General features: G+C 51.3%; 7 protein-coding genes across 7 annotated transcripts; 3 read left to right on the top strand and 4 right to left on the bottom strand.

Moving 5' to 3' along the window:
* Nucleotides 1–109: 109 nt before the first annotated feature.
* Nucleotides 110–1,698, bottom strand: VTN49DRAFT_428 (uncharacterized protein; the record flags this gene model as incomplete). Its single annotated transcript, XM_069412208.1, has 11 exons — nt 110–294; nt 356–542; nt 593–659; nt 708–758; nt 809–908; nt 965–1,045; nt 1,093–1,114; nt 1,166–1,247; nt 1,313–1,361; nt 1,417–1,502; nt 1,556–1,698. 11 exons carry the CDS (start codon nt 1,696–1,698, stop codon nt 110–112), a joined length of 1,053 nt encoding a protein of 350 aa, XP_069271331.1.
* A 499-nt stretch (nt 1,699–2,197) lies between these two features.
* VTN49DRAFT_427 (uncharacterized protein) lies at nt 2,198–3,398 on the top strand (the record flags this gene model as incomplete). Its single annotated transcript, XM_069412197.1, has 3 exons — nt 2,198–2,275; nt 2,337–3,221; nt 3,285–3,398. The coding sequence occupies 3 exons, from the start codon at nt 2,198–2,200 to the stop codon at nt 3,396–3,398; spliced, it is 1,077 nt and encodes a 358-aa protein (XP_069271330.1).
* Nucleotides 3,399–4,662: 1,264 nt separating this feature from the next.
* VTN49DRAFT_426 (uncharacterized protein) lies at nt 4,663–7,131 on the bottom strand (the record flags this gene model as incomplete). Its single annotated transcript, XM_069412186.1, has 1 exon — nt 4,663–7,131. One exon carries the CDS (start codon nt 7,129–7,131, stop codon nt 4,663–4,665), a length of 2,469 nt encoding a protein of 822 aa, XP_069271329.1.
* A 645-nt stretch (nt 7,132–7,776) lies between these two features.
* VTN49DRAFT_425 (uncharacterized protein) lies at nt 7,777–9,017 on the bottom strand (the record flags this gene model as incomplete). Its single annotated transcript, XM_069412175.1, has 3 exons — nt 7,777–8,671; nt 8,725–8,759; nt 8,811–9,017. 3 exons carry the CDS (start codon nt 9,015–9,017, stop codon nt 7,777–7,779), a joined length of 1,137 nt encoding a protein of 378 aa, XP_069271328.1.
* A 552-nt stretch (nt 9,018–9,569) lies between these two features.
* On the top strand, nt 9,570–10,764 carry VTN49DRAFT_424 (uncharacterized protein; the record flags this gene model as incomplete). The annotated part of the gene is made up of 2 exons (XM_069412164.1): nt 9,570–9,710; nt 9,760–10,764. 2 exons carry the CDS (start codon nt 9,570–9,572, stop codon nt 10,762–10,764), a joined length of 1,146 nt encoding a protein of 381 aa, XP_069271327.1.
* A 724-nt stretch (nt 10,765–11,488) lies between these two features.
* On the bottom strand, nt 11,489–11,880 carry VTN49DRAFT_423 (uncharacterized protein; the record flags this gene model as incomplete). Its single annotated transcript, XM_069412153.1, has 2 exons — nt 11,489–11,754; nt 11,811–11,880. The coding sequence occupies 2 exons, from the start codon at nt 11,878–11,880 to the stop codon at nt 11,489–11,491; spliced, it is 336 nt and encodes a 111-aa protein (XP_069271326.1).
* A 311-nt stretch (nt 11,881–12,191) lies between these two features.
* Nucleotides 12,192–13,640, top strand: VTN49DRAFT_422 (uncharacterized protein; the record flags this gene model as incomplete). Its single annotated transcript, XM_069412142.1, has 3 exons — nt 12,192–12,344; nt 12,400–12,540; nt 12,591–13,640. 3 exons carry the CDS (start codon nt 12,192–12,194, stop codon nt 13,638–13,640), a joined length of 1,344 nt encoding a protein of 447 aa, XP_069271325.1.
* Between the last annotated feature and the right edge of the window lie 214 nt (nt 13,641–13,854).

Below are 13,854 nucleotides of genomic sequence, written 5' to 3'. Positions count from 1 at the left end.
GCCTCACAAAAGCTAACTCATTGCCCTATCGCTGCAGTGATATTGGCCGATGCTAAATTCAATATCTTGATATGTACGTAAATGACCGGATCCTTAACTATGATAGTATCTACTGCGGGATCTTGAGCACAACCCTACCATCCACCTCATACCGCACCAACTTCTCCAAGGCCTCGTTTACCCGCTTAAAGTCGTACACCTCATAATGTGTCGATACGCGGCCTTCCGCAGCCATCTTGAACAATTCCTGCACTTCATCTTCCGTTCCAACAGCGCTCCCAAGTATATGATAACCTAGGTAGTTTTCCAATGAGCACTGACTGGGTTTACACGCAGGTCCGTTTCGTGTGCTTACCGGAATTGACATAGGTGAGTGGAGTGAGGGATATCTTGTAGTCTAGAGGGGGAAGTCCAACGCATACAAGGGCTCCCTGAGGACGCAGGAGCTGTAACCCTAGGTTATAACCCGCCCCGTTACCGACGACGACAACGACTGCGGGGGCGCCAATGCCGCCCGTTAGGGCTTTGACTTGTTTCTCAGGCTGCCTGGATCAGTCTCTTTTCTCTCTTCGCAGTTGCAAGTAGAAATTACCTCTGGAGCTGTGAAGTCTACGAACTCCGACGCCCCGGACCGGAGGCATAGATCCTTCTTTTTCCCACTGCGAGCGTCAGAGCGGACGGACAGGATGCCAAAAGATTGAGCTCACCTGTCGATAGCGATCATTCGATACCCCATTGCGCGGCCGATCTGAAGGCCCCTATAAACAGTCAGAAGAAGAAAGACGGTTCAATGACTCGAGGCTCATACAAATGCCCTAATCCTCCACCGGCACCCACAATCACAACAGAATCGCCTTTCTTACACAGATTGTCAAGTTTCTTGAGCGCGCCAATCATTGTCACGCCCGCTGATATCGTCAATCATTGATCGGATGAGTGTATTGAAGTTCAAAACCAAACTTACCACAAAGCAGGGGTGCCGTGGCGGCCGGGTCCAAGTTATCCGGGATCGGAGAAACGAAATCGGCAGGGGCAGCGATGTATTCTGCCTCTCTAAGAACAGGTTCACATGGCCCAGGAGAGAATACTTACGTTGAAATGTCCCTGGAACGTTCTACTTTTATGAGCCAATAGTGCAGGCCATAAAACGTCTCATAGCACGTACCCGACCCGAATTATCTTGATTCGGACAATGTACGTATGCATACTCGCACACGCCGCACTTTTTGCATGCCCTGAACGTCCACCTTTATTACCACAAAAGTCAGTTTCGCTCACGTTGACAACAATGCTGTTCTGGTGTAGAACGTACTTGATGCCGACCCTCTTTCCGAGCATATCACTCGACACACCCGGTCCAACTGTTGATTTCGATGAGCCCCGATATCCCTTATATAGGAAAACGGGGGAACGAACCAGAAACAACGACACCTACGCCTTCATGACCTGGGATATGCGTGGACATTGGCAGGTCGCCCAGAATATTGTGGACATCTGAATGGCTTTGAAAACTACGAGTTAGCAACTGAAGCGAGGGAAAGCAAAATTGACACACCAGAACCCCGTATATTCGAGCTTGACAAGGACCTCCCCTTCCCCGATCGATGGGACAGGCACATCATCCCGAATGCGCAGCTGTGCACCGGGCTGAGGCGTGTCTACCCATGCAACCGTTTGGGTCTGAGGGATGGTCGCCATGGCTGAACTCTAAGTACAGTTGACAGGCAAACTGAACAACGTCCGTGATTGTCTTCAAGAGTAGCATCTATCGAATCTGCCCGTTCAAGGGCACTTAAATACATCCAGTCGATCTCTTCAAAGCTCTTCGGTAAATCATAACGGGACATCCATCCATCCTTGTCGTGGGGCTTTGCTTCTGTCTACAGCTCTCTCCACATTCACTCCTCACAATAAAACCAGTTGTCTTTCGTATTCGGAAGAGACTTGCAATGCTTGGCTGAGGATTTTGGCTAAATGGATTGACTTGGCCCGCGTCATCGACTCTCGATGGCCTTAAACGCTCCGTTCCAGTTTGAGAGAATATATATCGATTGCTTTTTTACAGTTCCCGCCCTCGAGATGGAAGTACTACCACCGAAGTATTAAACATGGAGAAAGATTGGATCCTTGAATGTCATCCGATCCGGATGCGGGGGAGAATATTCCGGGACCCGCTCTTGGAAGAATAAATCGTGTGATGCTTTCATATCCTAGTTGTAAGTACCTGTTCTTTTGGTCACCAAGAGAGCACAGCACTGTCTTCATCATGTCAAGTGCAGGTTTCTTCACATCGCTAATCTTTCTTTGCAATGTATGACTGATTTCACTACGGGTAGAGGTCCGACACCAAGAACAGCCCCGACGATCAGCCCCGCCAGAAGGCGAGCGGCTTCCACTCGTCGATCTCACGCGACCCAGGCGCGGAATTCCCCCCCGAGAAAGGACGGTATTATCTCTATCTGAGCCTCAGCTGCCCTTTCGCGCACCGGACAAATATCACCCGCAGCCTCAAAGGCCTTGAGGACATTATCGAACTCGTCGTCCTCGACCATGATCTCGGGCCTGACGGTTGGGTTTTCTCCGGCAAAGATGGCACGGCCGAAAAAGACCCGCTGTATGGCTTTACCCACCTCCGCGATCTCTACCATAAGGCGGATCCGAACTATACGGGCCGCGCGACCGTTCCCGTTCTCTGGGATCGGAAGAAGGAAACCATTGTAAGCAATGAAAGCGCTGATATCATGCGCATGTTTTTCACCGAATTCGACGACCTTCTACCACCAGAGCGGCGTGAGTCCGCCCATCCTCTCGGCGGCTATCTACCGCCCGCTTCCAACCCTCTTCGTGCCGAGATCGACAAGATGATCGAGTGGATGAATGATCAACTGAACACCGGTGTTTACAAGGCTGGGTTGGCCGAAACGCAGGCGGTGTATGAGGAGCATGTCTACCGTGTGTTTGAGGCGCTGGACCGCGTCGAGGCTCATCTCGCTTCGCCGAATCACCAGCCTTATCTGTTTGGGAAGTATATTACCGAGGCGGACATTCGGCTGTTTCCGACCATCGTGCGGTTCGATGTCGCGTATTTTGCCGTTTTTCGATGCAACCTGCGCATGATCCGGTATGAGTATCCGAATATCCATAAATGGCTGCGCAGGCTTTACTGGGATGAGTCGGAAGCAACCCGTGGGGTGTTCAAGAAAACCTCGGCGGTGTCGATTGTAAGTCCCTACACACGAGCTTCGCTATAGGCACACAAAAAAAAATGCTAACGTTTGCATTAGTTCAAGCGCCTGTATACGATTCCGTATCTCAGAAATCACGGATTTCAAGGCGAGATCATAATTCCGGCGGGTCCAATCCCTGAGATCCTGCCTTTGGATGAAAATGATCGCTAAGAAACATCGTACTCAGCGTTGATGCCTTGAGATACTGGTCTGTCTCAGAACCCATTTGATGCAACACTCCACTCAACATCAATCCACCTGAGTCACGAAGGATTTTTTTTTTGTCAGTGGTACGCAGGGCGCAGCCATGACAGTCCTGACTATTCGAATCTCACTCCACTCTCAAAAAAAAAAAAAAAAAAAAAAAAAAAAAAAAAAAAAGACTACCAACCGCGTAGGTTAATCCAGGCAAGTACCATTCATCCTGTTGTATTAATATTTACATCCCCCAAATTGTACTATATCAAGTCAAAAGTCCTTAGCTATTCCCAGTTTGTTCAGATTGTCCAAAAGTGACCTTGATGAATCATTCGCGAGCCTACAGAAATAGAGTCTCGACCAACTTTAGAAGACAGAAGTACAGGCGGTGATAGGTATGCCTCAATATTCTCCCTCGGGATAATGGTAAGAACTTCGTTTTCAAACGGCGGCGCAGATAGTACCGCTCTCTTCCCATTGTTTGAAGTAACTATCTGAAAATTGAACAACATCGTTTTGTCATTATGACCTTACGTAATCCTGACAATATGGCACAAAACAAAGCGACACCTTGAAGTGTGGCCATTAGACACCTAGTACATCTCAGTTTTTCGGAGTCGCGGCAGAGATTTCAAGCATCTAGATGCAACGAGAAATGCAGCAATACACCGACGACCATTATTCCCCCTAACATATTACATATGCCGGTTCGAAACGATGACTACATTTATGGCTGTATCCCCCTTCCCCCTTTCCCCCCAACCAGAGGAAGAAAGAGGTTCATGGATCTGTGACATTTGATGATCTCTCTATCTTCTGATAAGTTACCCTTGGCAGAGTGAATTCAAGATTCTACAGCGCGTTGCCGTTTGTATACTCGTTTTTAATAAACGGGACTTGACGGTTATCTTGGTAGAGCTTCAGCTCTTTTCCAGCAGTGGACGCAATCCGTCCGTTTTGGGCAGCTTTTAAGTGTCAACCCGGGTGATGCGGATCAAAGTATGTAGCTGAAACGAGTGTTTTCATCTGGGAATTGCAGCTGTACCATTATGAAACTTAAAAAACGTCTATTTCTTGTCTGCTGGGGTCTGTCGCCCTGACAAAATTCTTCATTCCGCACAATGACCTCCTGTACTTAGGGTACTATGATCACGTGAGTATGGAATCGCCCATCAATCCATCCCTAATGCCATCTATATGAATGTCTTCCGGTGAAAGAGAATGATAACACATGTATCTAGAAGCTAAACAACCCACTCCGTCGTTTTCCATATGGATAGACAACTAGAGCAGCCAGAAACAACCCCACCGTGATGCCAATCGCGACTTGGATCATGCCAAATCCGAGATTGAACACTGAAGTATCGCCGGCGAATCCCTTCTGATCGGTCCCGGGAGAACCACTAGCCGTCTCATTATGAGCGCCGGTAACATTGCCTCGGATCTGGTCGGCGGAGGCGACACCCGAAACCAGCGAGCCAGTTGCGGCCAGCCCAGAGGGCACCAGAACAAAGATGCCAGGTAGAATCGCCGTGGCGGCGTGGCCGTGCCAGAGACGGCTGTACAAATTCCCGAGCACCCCAATGGTGAAGGCGCCGAGGGTGTTGGCTACCTCTGAGTTACTGCCGAGTCTCCTGGTGCAGATATAATTAACAACATAGCCAATGAACGCTATTGCGACCATTACAGGGCCCTGCTTCAGTTTCCCTTGGTTGATAATCACAAGCCAGCATGCCATAAGAATGACAAACGGAAACCGTTGCAGATAAGGACTGGAAATTGGAGACGGTGGGCACTCGGTATTTGAATTCGCTTTGGCATCCATAAGTCCATAGATGGTAGTCCCAACGGTAATTCCATAGCCCAAGAACAACGAATAGATTATGGCGTAAACCATGCGGATCGATCCTGCAATAATTTGATGTGATTGCAACTCCAAACTACTGCACAGTACCAAAAACCCCGGTAGAATCAGGGCAATGGCAGACTGCGCGATGCTGGAGAAGCAGAAAAGATATTGCTGTTTTCCATCTTTTATGCCCCATCGTATGCTGCCGAATGCCCGTGCAAGGAATGAAGTAACGACCGAGGCAAAGACTTCGAAGACGTTCGAATATAGAGTAGACCTCTTCGCTAGAACCAATTGCATAAACCCGAGCATGCATCCTAAAAGGAAGGATATGGGCATGTCAATCGGACGGGCGCCAAAGGCAAATGGGCCAACCGTTGCACTGGCAACACCGTACATGAACACGAGGAACCAAACGGGATGTTTGGGGCGACGGTTCATGATTTCCTGAAGTTCTTGTGTCGCCTCATCCACCCCAATGAGGTCGTGAACAACGTTCTTGTACACACGGTGGGTGTCGGCTAGTCGGCCGAGATCGACTCCTTGTCCCATCCGAACCAGTTTGACCTCTGTTGTGCGAGTGGATGGATCGTCAAATGACATGATCATACATCCCGGCAAATACAAGAACTGCGCGTCAACTTCCAGCACCCTCGCCGTCATTTGCATGTATTCTTCTAAACGATGGGTGGGTGCGCCAAACTTCATCAGGGCCCGGCATAGCTGCATGAGGTAGCGCTGCCGGGAGATAATCTCCGCAATATGGACAGTCACTCGAATTTCGTCCTCAAGGCGTGGCTTGCCATACTGTTTGCGACGCTTGGCTGCTGATGACAGCATCTCACTCGTGTGACGCGGCGAGGCCGAGGCACCTAAGTTATTCGCCGCACCCACCAGCGAACCGACCGATTGATTCTGGTTCTTCTTGTACCACTTCAGCTTTTCAGGCTTTCTTGGTGTCGACGCTCCAGATTGCGGAGTGGCCCAGCCAGGCGTGCTTCTGCCTGACTCCGGCTCGGACGTTGGCGTGCCGGGATCTTGCCCCAGGTTGCCGGTGGACTGGTTCATAGTGCTCCCATACAACTTGAGAAGATTAGACAAAATCCCCCCACCACCAGCACTCCGCACGCGAGCCTCGAGAGTTTCCGGGTCGGAGTCGACTGGCGTCTGCCGCCCAGAGTCTGAGGGCTGTCTCGGTCGCGGGCGGCGTCGACGACCCTTGCGATGCTGCGTTAGTTCTCGAACCAGCCGATGGGCTTCCGAAGTCGCCTCTGATTGATCACGTCTACGATCCTCATCGGTCTTATGATGATTGTCTGTAAAATCTGACAAGGGCACACCTCCGTCACCGGCCCAATCACTATCCCTGACAGTCGACGTTAGACCATCTCCCTCGTGCTCCTCCCGTCCGAGGCGGGTCGCAATGGCACGGGCCCGCTCTCTTATCGAGTTAAACTTCCGAAAGCGTTTTTTGTTGTCCGACTTCTGTTGTGGTTGGTCCTGTCGTTCTTCTTGCCTGGCGTCTGCGGCTCCGCCCGTGGCACGGTCATTTACGGACGCATTGGTAATATCTTCCGAGGCATAGGAAGGATCATCACGTCTTGGGGGCGGCGGACGTGCGAACGGCGGTCGGGGATAGTCGCGGTGTTGACTCTTCTGCTGGTCAATCCATGTCGGATGGTCTGACTCCGCAGATTGCTGCTCAACCAGGGAACGAAAGCGAACGCGAGGGCGAGCCGGCTGTTGTTGAACGGGCTCCCCCTGGTCTTTTTCTTCTTCGCCGTGGAGGGTCTCGTCGCTATGTTGCGAGCCCACCGACAGCTGGCTGGGGGAAGGCTCCCGACTGACATCGGACATGGAAGGGAACAGGACGGGTATGAAATTACGGTTGTCTGGGAGTACGTATGGTCTTCCAGCTGGCAATCCTGGGCAGCAGAGCTTCTCTTCTCTGTGCTCAGGTAAGCTGCAATATTCTCAACAATGGATCTAGTCGCTTGGGAAGGAGCAATCAGGGCAATTGCCCTGATTGGCGCAGTGGTGGCCAGATAAGCCATGCTTATTCAGCCATTAGGCGATGGGATGAGTTCATCAGTCCATGGCCACTTTGAACCCAATATCCTTTGGTCCAGAGTGCCCCTGCAGATACCGTGGTCGAGGCCGGGAGGTGACGTTTGCGATGATGAACCGGGACCACATGCGGAGCTTGGTGGATTGCTGGATGACGTCATGGCCGACTCCAGCAGTTTGTCCATTAACCCTAACCCTAACCCACTCAACGGCAGGGGAACGATTTGCGGCCGATGAGTCGAGAACAAAGAGCCATCCAATGGCTGGGGTATTCAGGTCTCATCCCCTGATATGGCAATGACAGTTCCTGGAGAAGTTCAGAGGCCGAAAGAATTAGGTCATCGCGATTAGCATTAGCGTAACATACTAGTAGACGGATGGATAACGCTTTACAGTACATGCACAACACGCAAGGACGAAAACAAAGGAAAAGAATCATTGCGGCTTTCGCCCAACCATCAAATACATCGGCGTGAACAACTTCTTCTCGCCACCGGCCACCAGGCAATCAGCGGCAAGCGCCAAGCTGTCAGCCGTCTTCTGGGTGCCCTCAGGGAAAAGGCCGAACTTCTCCATCGTGCCAACGAAACGGTGGACAATACCACGACCCCACCATGTCATGCGCGCAATGGTGGGGAAATCCCAGATGGACTGCATGTGCTTGAAAGACCCGGCGAGCGGGTAGTACCACGGCACAGGATCATCACGATCGGCCAGATCTTCATTGTGCAGCAACTCGAAGCCGGCAGCCTTGAAGGCGGCCAGACCTTCCGACACTTTGACCATGTTGGAGATGCCATCGCCTTGCTCGATGCCAAGACGAATCTTGCGATGTTCCGGATTGTCATTATCGTAGGCGTCAGTCATAAGCCATTCGTAGACACCAAAGACACCGCCGGGCTTCAGGACACGGCAGATCTCACTGTAAACCCCTTCCAGACTTGGGGCATGGACAGTAGCTTCAATCGCGTACACGGCATCAAACGTGTTGTCAGGGAAAGGCATCTGCATGAAATCACCCTTCATAAACTTGACTTGTTTCGAGAGTCCCTCTCGTTCAGCATAACGAGTAGCACGCTCGATCTGGTAGTCGTTGTTGTTGAAACCGATGATATTCACACCGCAGAATTTGGCGATCTCCCGGGCCGGGCCACCGACGCCGCAGCCAACATCCAGCACGGTCATTCCTGGCTTGAGGCCCATGACGTGTGCCAGATAGTGCTCGTGGCGCGCAATTGCTTGCCGAAAGGGTTCGCCGTACGAGAATCGGCAAAAGTGAAACGAAGTGCCCCAGCCATACTCATACAGGTCGGTAGCAAGGTTGTAGTAACTGTGATATTCTCAGCCAAAGGAATGTGATAAGCGCAATCAAGGGCAACTTACTGCCGCGTCAATGTCGCATACTCTCTGCGTCGTGCCTTTGAATTTTGTCAGCCAGGCCCCAAAGATATTTCAATCTCGGAACTCACCTCGCGAATTTCTTCTGTCTCAGTTTCGGCATCCTTGTTGTCCCAATGCTTGAAGTACTCCTCAAGGGCGGCCTTTTGAGCCTTTGCATCTTTGGCGCGCATAGCGGAGAGACCACCCTTCTTGTCGAAGGATTTCCCGTGCATGATGCGGGCGAACTCAGCATCCCGCTGATGATCCTCAGCTTCCAACAGTCTTCCTGGCGCCATTGTGTCTTTTTAAATTGCTCGCAATGCTGATGTCGTTGAAAATGACAGCCAAGTAAGCGGAGAAGTGATCGGACTCGCAATCCTCCCTGTCGCCTGACTCCAGAAGAGAGATCCTGTCGCGATGGAGCAATTGACGAGGAGGAAGTTGGAATGCTCGAATTTCAGATCAAACTTGGACGGTGTCTTGGAGGTAGACCCTGCCAGGGGCAATTCTCTTCGGACGCCGAGGGCCCCGAATCACTCGCACATTGATTGGCTCAATGCAGGATAAGCATGTTAACTTTCTTGTTAAGCTTTCGGAGCCCTTGGGATCCGGCAGCTAGGGGGGAATAACGCGTGTCCTCCCGTGCTCCGGAACAGCGGCGGCCTAACTCCGGAATAGTCAACTGCTCTTCATTAATCACGTGAATATATCTTACTAAGCCACATTCTAGCCACACAGTGGCTGGTGTTTGATTACTGATCAACAAGGTGGTCTCATCAACATCGTTGCAGTGTCCGTCCCAGCTTGGGAAATTCAATCTACCGTCGCAACCTTTTCCTAGTGTCAAAATGCCGCCGCCGCAGATCAAGCAGGATCTAAACAGGTCCGGCTGGGAATCCACAGACTTCCCCTCCGTTTGCGAGTCATGTCTTCCGGATAACCCTTATGTTCAAATGTTGAAGGAAGATTATGGTGCCGAATGTAAGATCGTAAGTTGACGCCACACCACATTAATTGAGACCCAGCTAACATAAACAGTGTACTCGGCCGTTCACGCTGTTTCGATGGAAAGCCGATCGCACTGCCCGTACGAAACGAACCAACATTTGTCTCACATGTGCCCGTCTCAAGAACTGCTGCCAGTGCTGCATGTTAGATTTGTCGTTTGGCCTGCCGATTGTGGTTCGAGATGCTGCACTCAAGATGGTTGCTCCAGGCCCGCAAAGCGCCATCAACCGCGAATACTATGCGCAGGAGCATGAGAAGGAAATCGAGGAAGGCCGTGGTGCTGTCGAAGCGTACGAGAAGACCGATGAGAAAGCACGTGAATTGCTTAAGCGGCTAGCACACAGCGAACCTTATTACAAGAAGCACCGCCGACTTGAGGAGTCAAAAGAAGAGGAACCAAAGCAAATCGAGGGCCCATCAGAACCAAAACGGAGCGCGTACGGAAATGCTCCTGGTCCTGTACGGACTACTGAGAGCCGGAGAGGAGGAACACTTCCCGGGCGTGGTGCACGAGCAGCTGGTCGAGGTGGAAAGGCCTTCCCGAGCACAGCGCAAATACCACCGTCTCCTGCCGATTATAACCCACCGGCTGATCCAAAGATCATGTCCCTGTTCGTCACCGGTGTTGAGGATGATCTCCCCGAGTACGAGCTCCGGGACTTCTTCAGCCAGTTCGGTCAACTGCGATCAGTTGTATGCTCGCATCGTGCTCATTGCGCGTTCATCAATTATACGAACCGTGCATCCGCAGAAGCAGCAGCTATGCATTGTAAAGGCCGGGCTGTCATCAAAGGGTGTCCGCTCCGCGTACGATGGGGGAAGCCAAGACAGCTCGATACAATGAGCCTGGAAGAACGGCAGCAAAATGCTCGCGAAGGCCGAGAGGTTGCCGCTGTCACATCCGGCGAATCAGATCGTAAGGCTATCACCGTCGCCGGCGACGCTGCTGCTCCGGAGCCACCGAAACCGAGTTACGCAGTGGCTCCTCCTCCCGGAAGCGCACCGGTTCAGTACGCCAGTCTGTCTGGCGATTGAGCTATACTGCTGCATCGATTTGTTTTTGGTCATGGGCGTTTTGTTTCAGCGGATGTTTGTGTATTATATTTGTTGTAGTGGATTCCTCGAGGGTTTGGGTATGGTTCCTGGGGTCATGATGATAAGAATATCAGTCTGTCTCTTGTAGTCATTTCTTCACACTCCAGGTGGTTTATATTTCCTTGCCAGTGTACACGTTGTGTACACTAGCCCACGACAAGGGCTTACCTTACACTGCCCTGTTTTCGAAATTCCGACTTTTTTCTAACCGATATGCTAGTTACTTCTGTTCGGAACTGTCATAGCTTGTGACCACCTTCCGTTCAGTTATTACAGTATTTATTTTCCCCTAAACCGCCTCTGTTACTCCTCCTGTCTTGTATCCTAAAGGGATCGCTGAAATGCTGTAAAGATCGTCAGTTGAGAGAGTTGCTCACCGAAGTCTATAATACACAGATACACCTCCCAAGTTATGTACACGTACTCTAAAGCGTCAGTTCGTATCAAAGTAATAATCTCTCCAAAGGGGAGATGCTCTGGTTTCCGTATGTACCCGTCGATGAACGCCGACAAACGACCAAACCTTACTCGTACATTTCCAAAAGATCGACTTGCAAGGCCAACCCTCTGCTTGAATTGTGGTCATGACGATGAGCAGGGCTTGTCCACCTTTACATTTTTCTTCCCAATCCGAACTGTATCGTTATCCCCGCGTTCAATCTCATCATGTATCCGAAGCTCTGCAGGAACCATTCATCGTCAACAATTCATCCAACACAAACCGCAAATTCATAGTCGGAGGGGAAGACGCACCCCAAACTCCGCTCTCGTCACTAGCATCTCGAACACCCTGCACAACATTGCGTCGTAGCATATCTGCGGCCTCCAATGCGTCGTTGATCTTCATCGGCGCATCGACACCGGCATTCCGGTTCTGCTCAAAATGTTTACGGGCTTCGGCGCGAGCGGCAAAGAGTGTTCGGTAGTCATCTGTCCATATCTAGTGTCAATTTCATGCCATAAGTTGGGAACTAAGCAGGACAAACCTTTGAAGGCAATACGGGTTGCCCGGAGGAGTTGGCGGTACGCCGAAATCGCGGATGTTGAGGAGGACATTGGCTATGAAAACCGATAGCGGACTTCTAGCAATCAGCTGTACTTCCAACTAGTATAGCGCGGTAATAGGCCGTCGAACGATTTGCTTTTCACTCGGCCAGCTTCACGATTGAGATCTCCAACTGAAGATCGGTTGATCTTGAAGCTCCGAAATCCACGAACTGTTATTGGCTGACAAGAAGGCGGTGTCAACTGGCAAAAATAATTTTCCCAGGATCACTTTATCAAAATATCCACACCTCGCTCGTTATATTGAGGAACAAAAAGGTTTCCAAGTCGTCAGCAGTTCAGCCAAGTGGCTCGATACCACAATGGCATCCGCTCAGATTATTGATAAGCCGCTACCAGCCCTTCCGGAGGGCTGGAGCGCCGAGAATGACTTCAAGGTTCTCGCTTCGCTTTCGGCCGCAACACAGCGAAATATTGAGCCTGTGGGACCGCACTTTTTGGCCCATGCTCGACGGGTATGTACTTGATGGAGGGAATGGGATACGTTCGGCGGCTAATGCCAATTAACAGAAGCGTCACAACCGCACCTTTTCCGAAGATGAGCGCATCCAGGCCCAGGAGAAAGTGAAGAAGGTTGAAGAGGACACCGATGATGAGATCTCCGAGCCCGAAGACCCTGCCCTGCTGCAGCTTGACGCCAGAGATTGGAAGGTCTGTACGCTCTGTCATATCGGAAGGAGCGGTTGACTGACTCTCCGTAGAAACAAGACCACTACGCTGTCCTCGGTCTTAGCAAATACCGATACAAAGCCACGCCGGAACAGATCAAGCGCGCACACCGCAAGAAGGTCCTCCGTCACCATCCTGACAAGAAAGCGGCCGCCGGTCAAGGCGATGAGAATGACAACTTCTTCAAGTGCATTCAAAAGGCTACGGAGATCTTGCTCGACCCTGTCAAGCGCCGCCAGTATGATTCGGTTGACAAGAAGGCCAACGTGCCGCCGCCGACCAAGAAGGAGCTTCAAAACGGTAATTGGTACGAGCTGTGGAACCGGGTATTCGAGTCGGAAGCGCGATTCTCCAACAAGCACCCAGTGCCGATGCTGGGTGACGAGAACAGCACCAAGGAGGAAGTGGAGGAATTCTACAACTTCTGGTACAACTTTGACAGCTGGCGATCGTTCGAGTACGAAGATGAGGATGTACCCGACGATAACGAGAATCGCGATCAGAAGCGGCACACGGAGCGTAAGAACGCGAATGCTCGGCGAAAGAAGAAGACCGAGGATACCGCTCGTTTGCGCAAGCTAGTGGATGAGTGCCTTGCTCAAGACGAGCGGATCAAGAAGTTCCGCAAACAGGAGCGTGCCCACAAGGACAAGCGCCGGCTGGAGAAGGAGGCAGAGGCCAAGCGTCTTGCGGAAGAGAGAGAGCGCGCTCGCCAGGAGGAGGAGCGCAAGAAGAAAGAAGCAGAAGAGGCGGCACGGCTGGAGCGCGAGCAGGCCAAAAAGGCGAAGGAGGCGGCCAAGAACGCAGCGAAGAAGAACAAGCGCGTTCTCAAGAACAGTGTTAAGGACGTCAATTACTTCGCCGAAAGCGGCGAGGCTTCGCCGTCTCAGATTGATGCCGTTTTGGGCGATGTCGAGCTCGTCATCAGCAAGATCAGTGCCGAGGAGCTGGGCGAGCTGGCATCGAAGCTGTCGAAAGCCGGTACCGATGCTGCGGCGGTCAAGGCTGCTTATACTGACGAAGTCAAGCGGCTGATTAGCGAAGGCAAGGTGAAGGAGGGTGAGGCGAAGGTCTTTGTGTAGATAGATATTCCTGCATATCATAGAGTTACGACATGAAATACTGTCATTATGGCCCTGCAGTCTGGCATTTCTTTCGTGTTTACCTCTCGTAGTGAACCTAATTATCGGAGAGCCAATGCCAAGAGTTTGTTTAGTCATAATACGCTGTGATTGGCCAGGAATCACGTGTATCGATAGCTAAGCTTTCTGACCCGGCCGAGTTTCGACCTGGGCG

Source organism: Thermomyces lanuginosus (assembly GCF_041956635.1).
Source record: "Thermomyces lanuginosus strain ATCC 200065 unplaced genomic scaffold VTN49scaffold_16, whole genome shotgun sequence".
Lineage (NCBI taxonomy): Eukaryota > Fungi > Ascomycota > Eurotiomycetes > Eurotiales > Trichocomaceae > Thermomyces > Thermomyces lanuginosus.
Note: the sequence above shows the minus strand (reverse complement) of the source record. Positions and strands in the feature narration are given on the sequence as shown.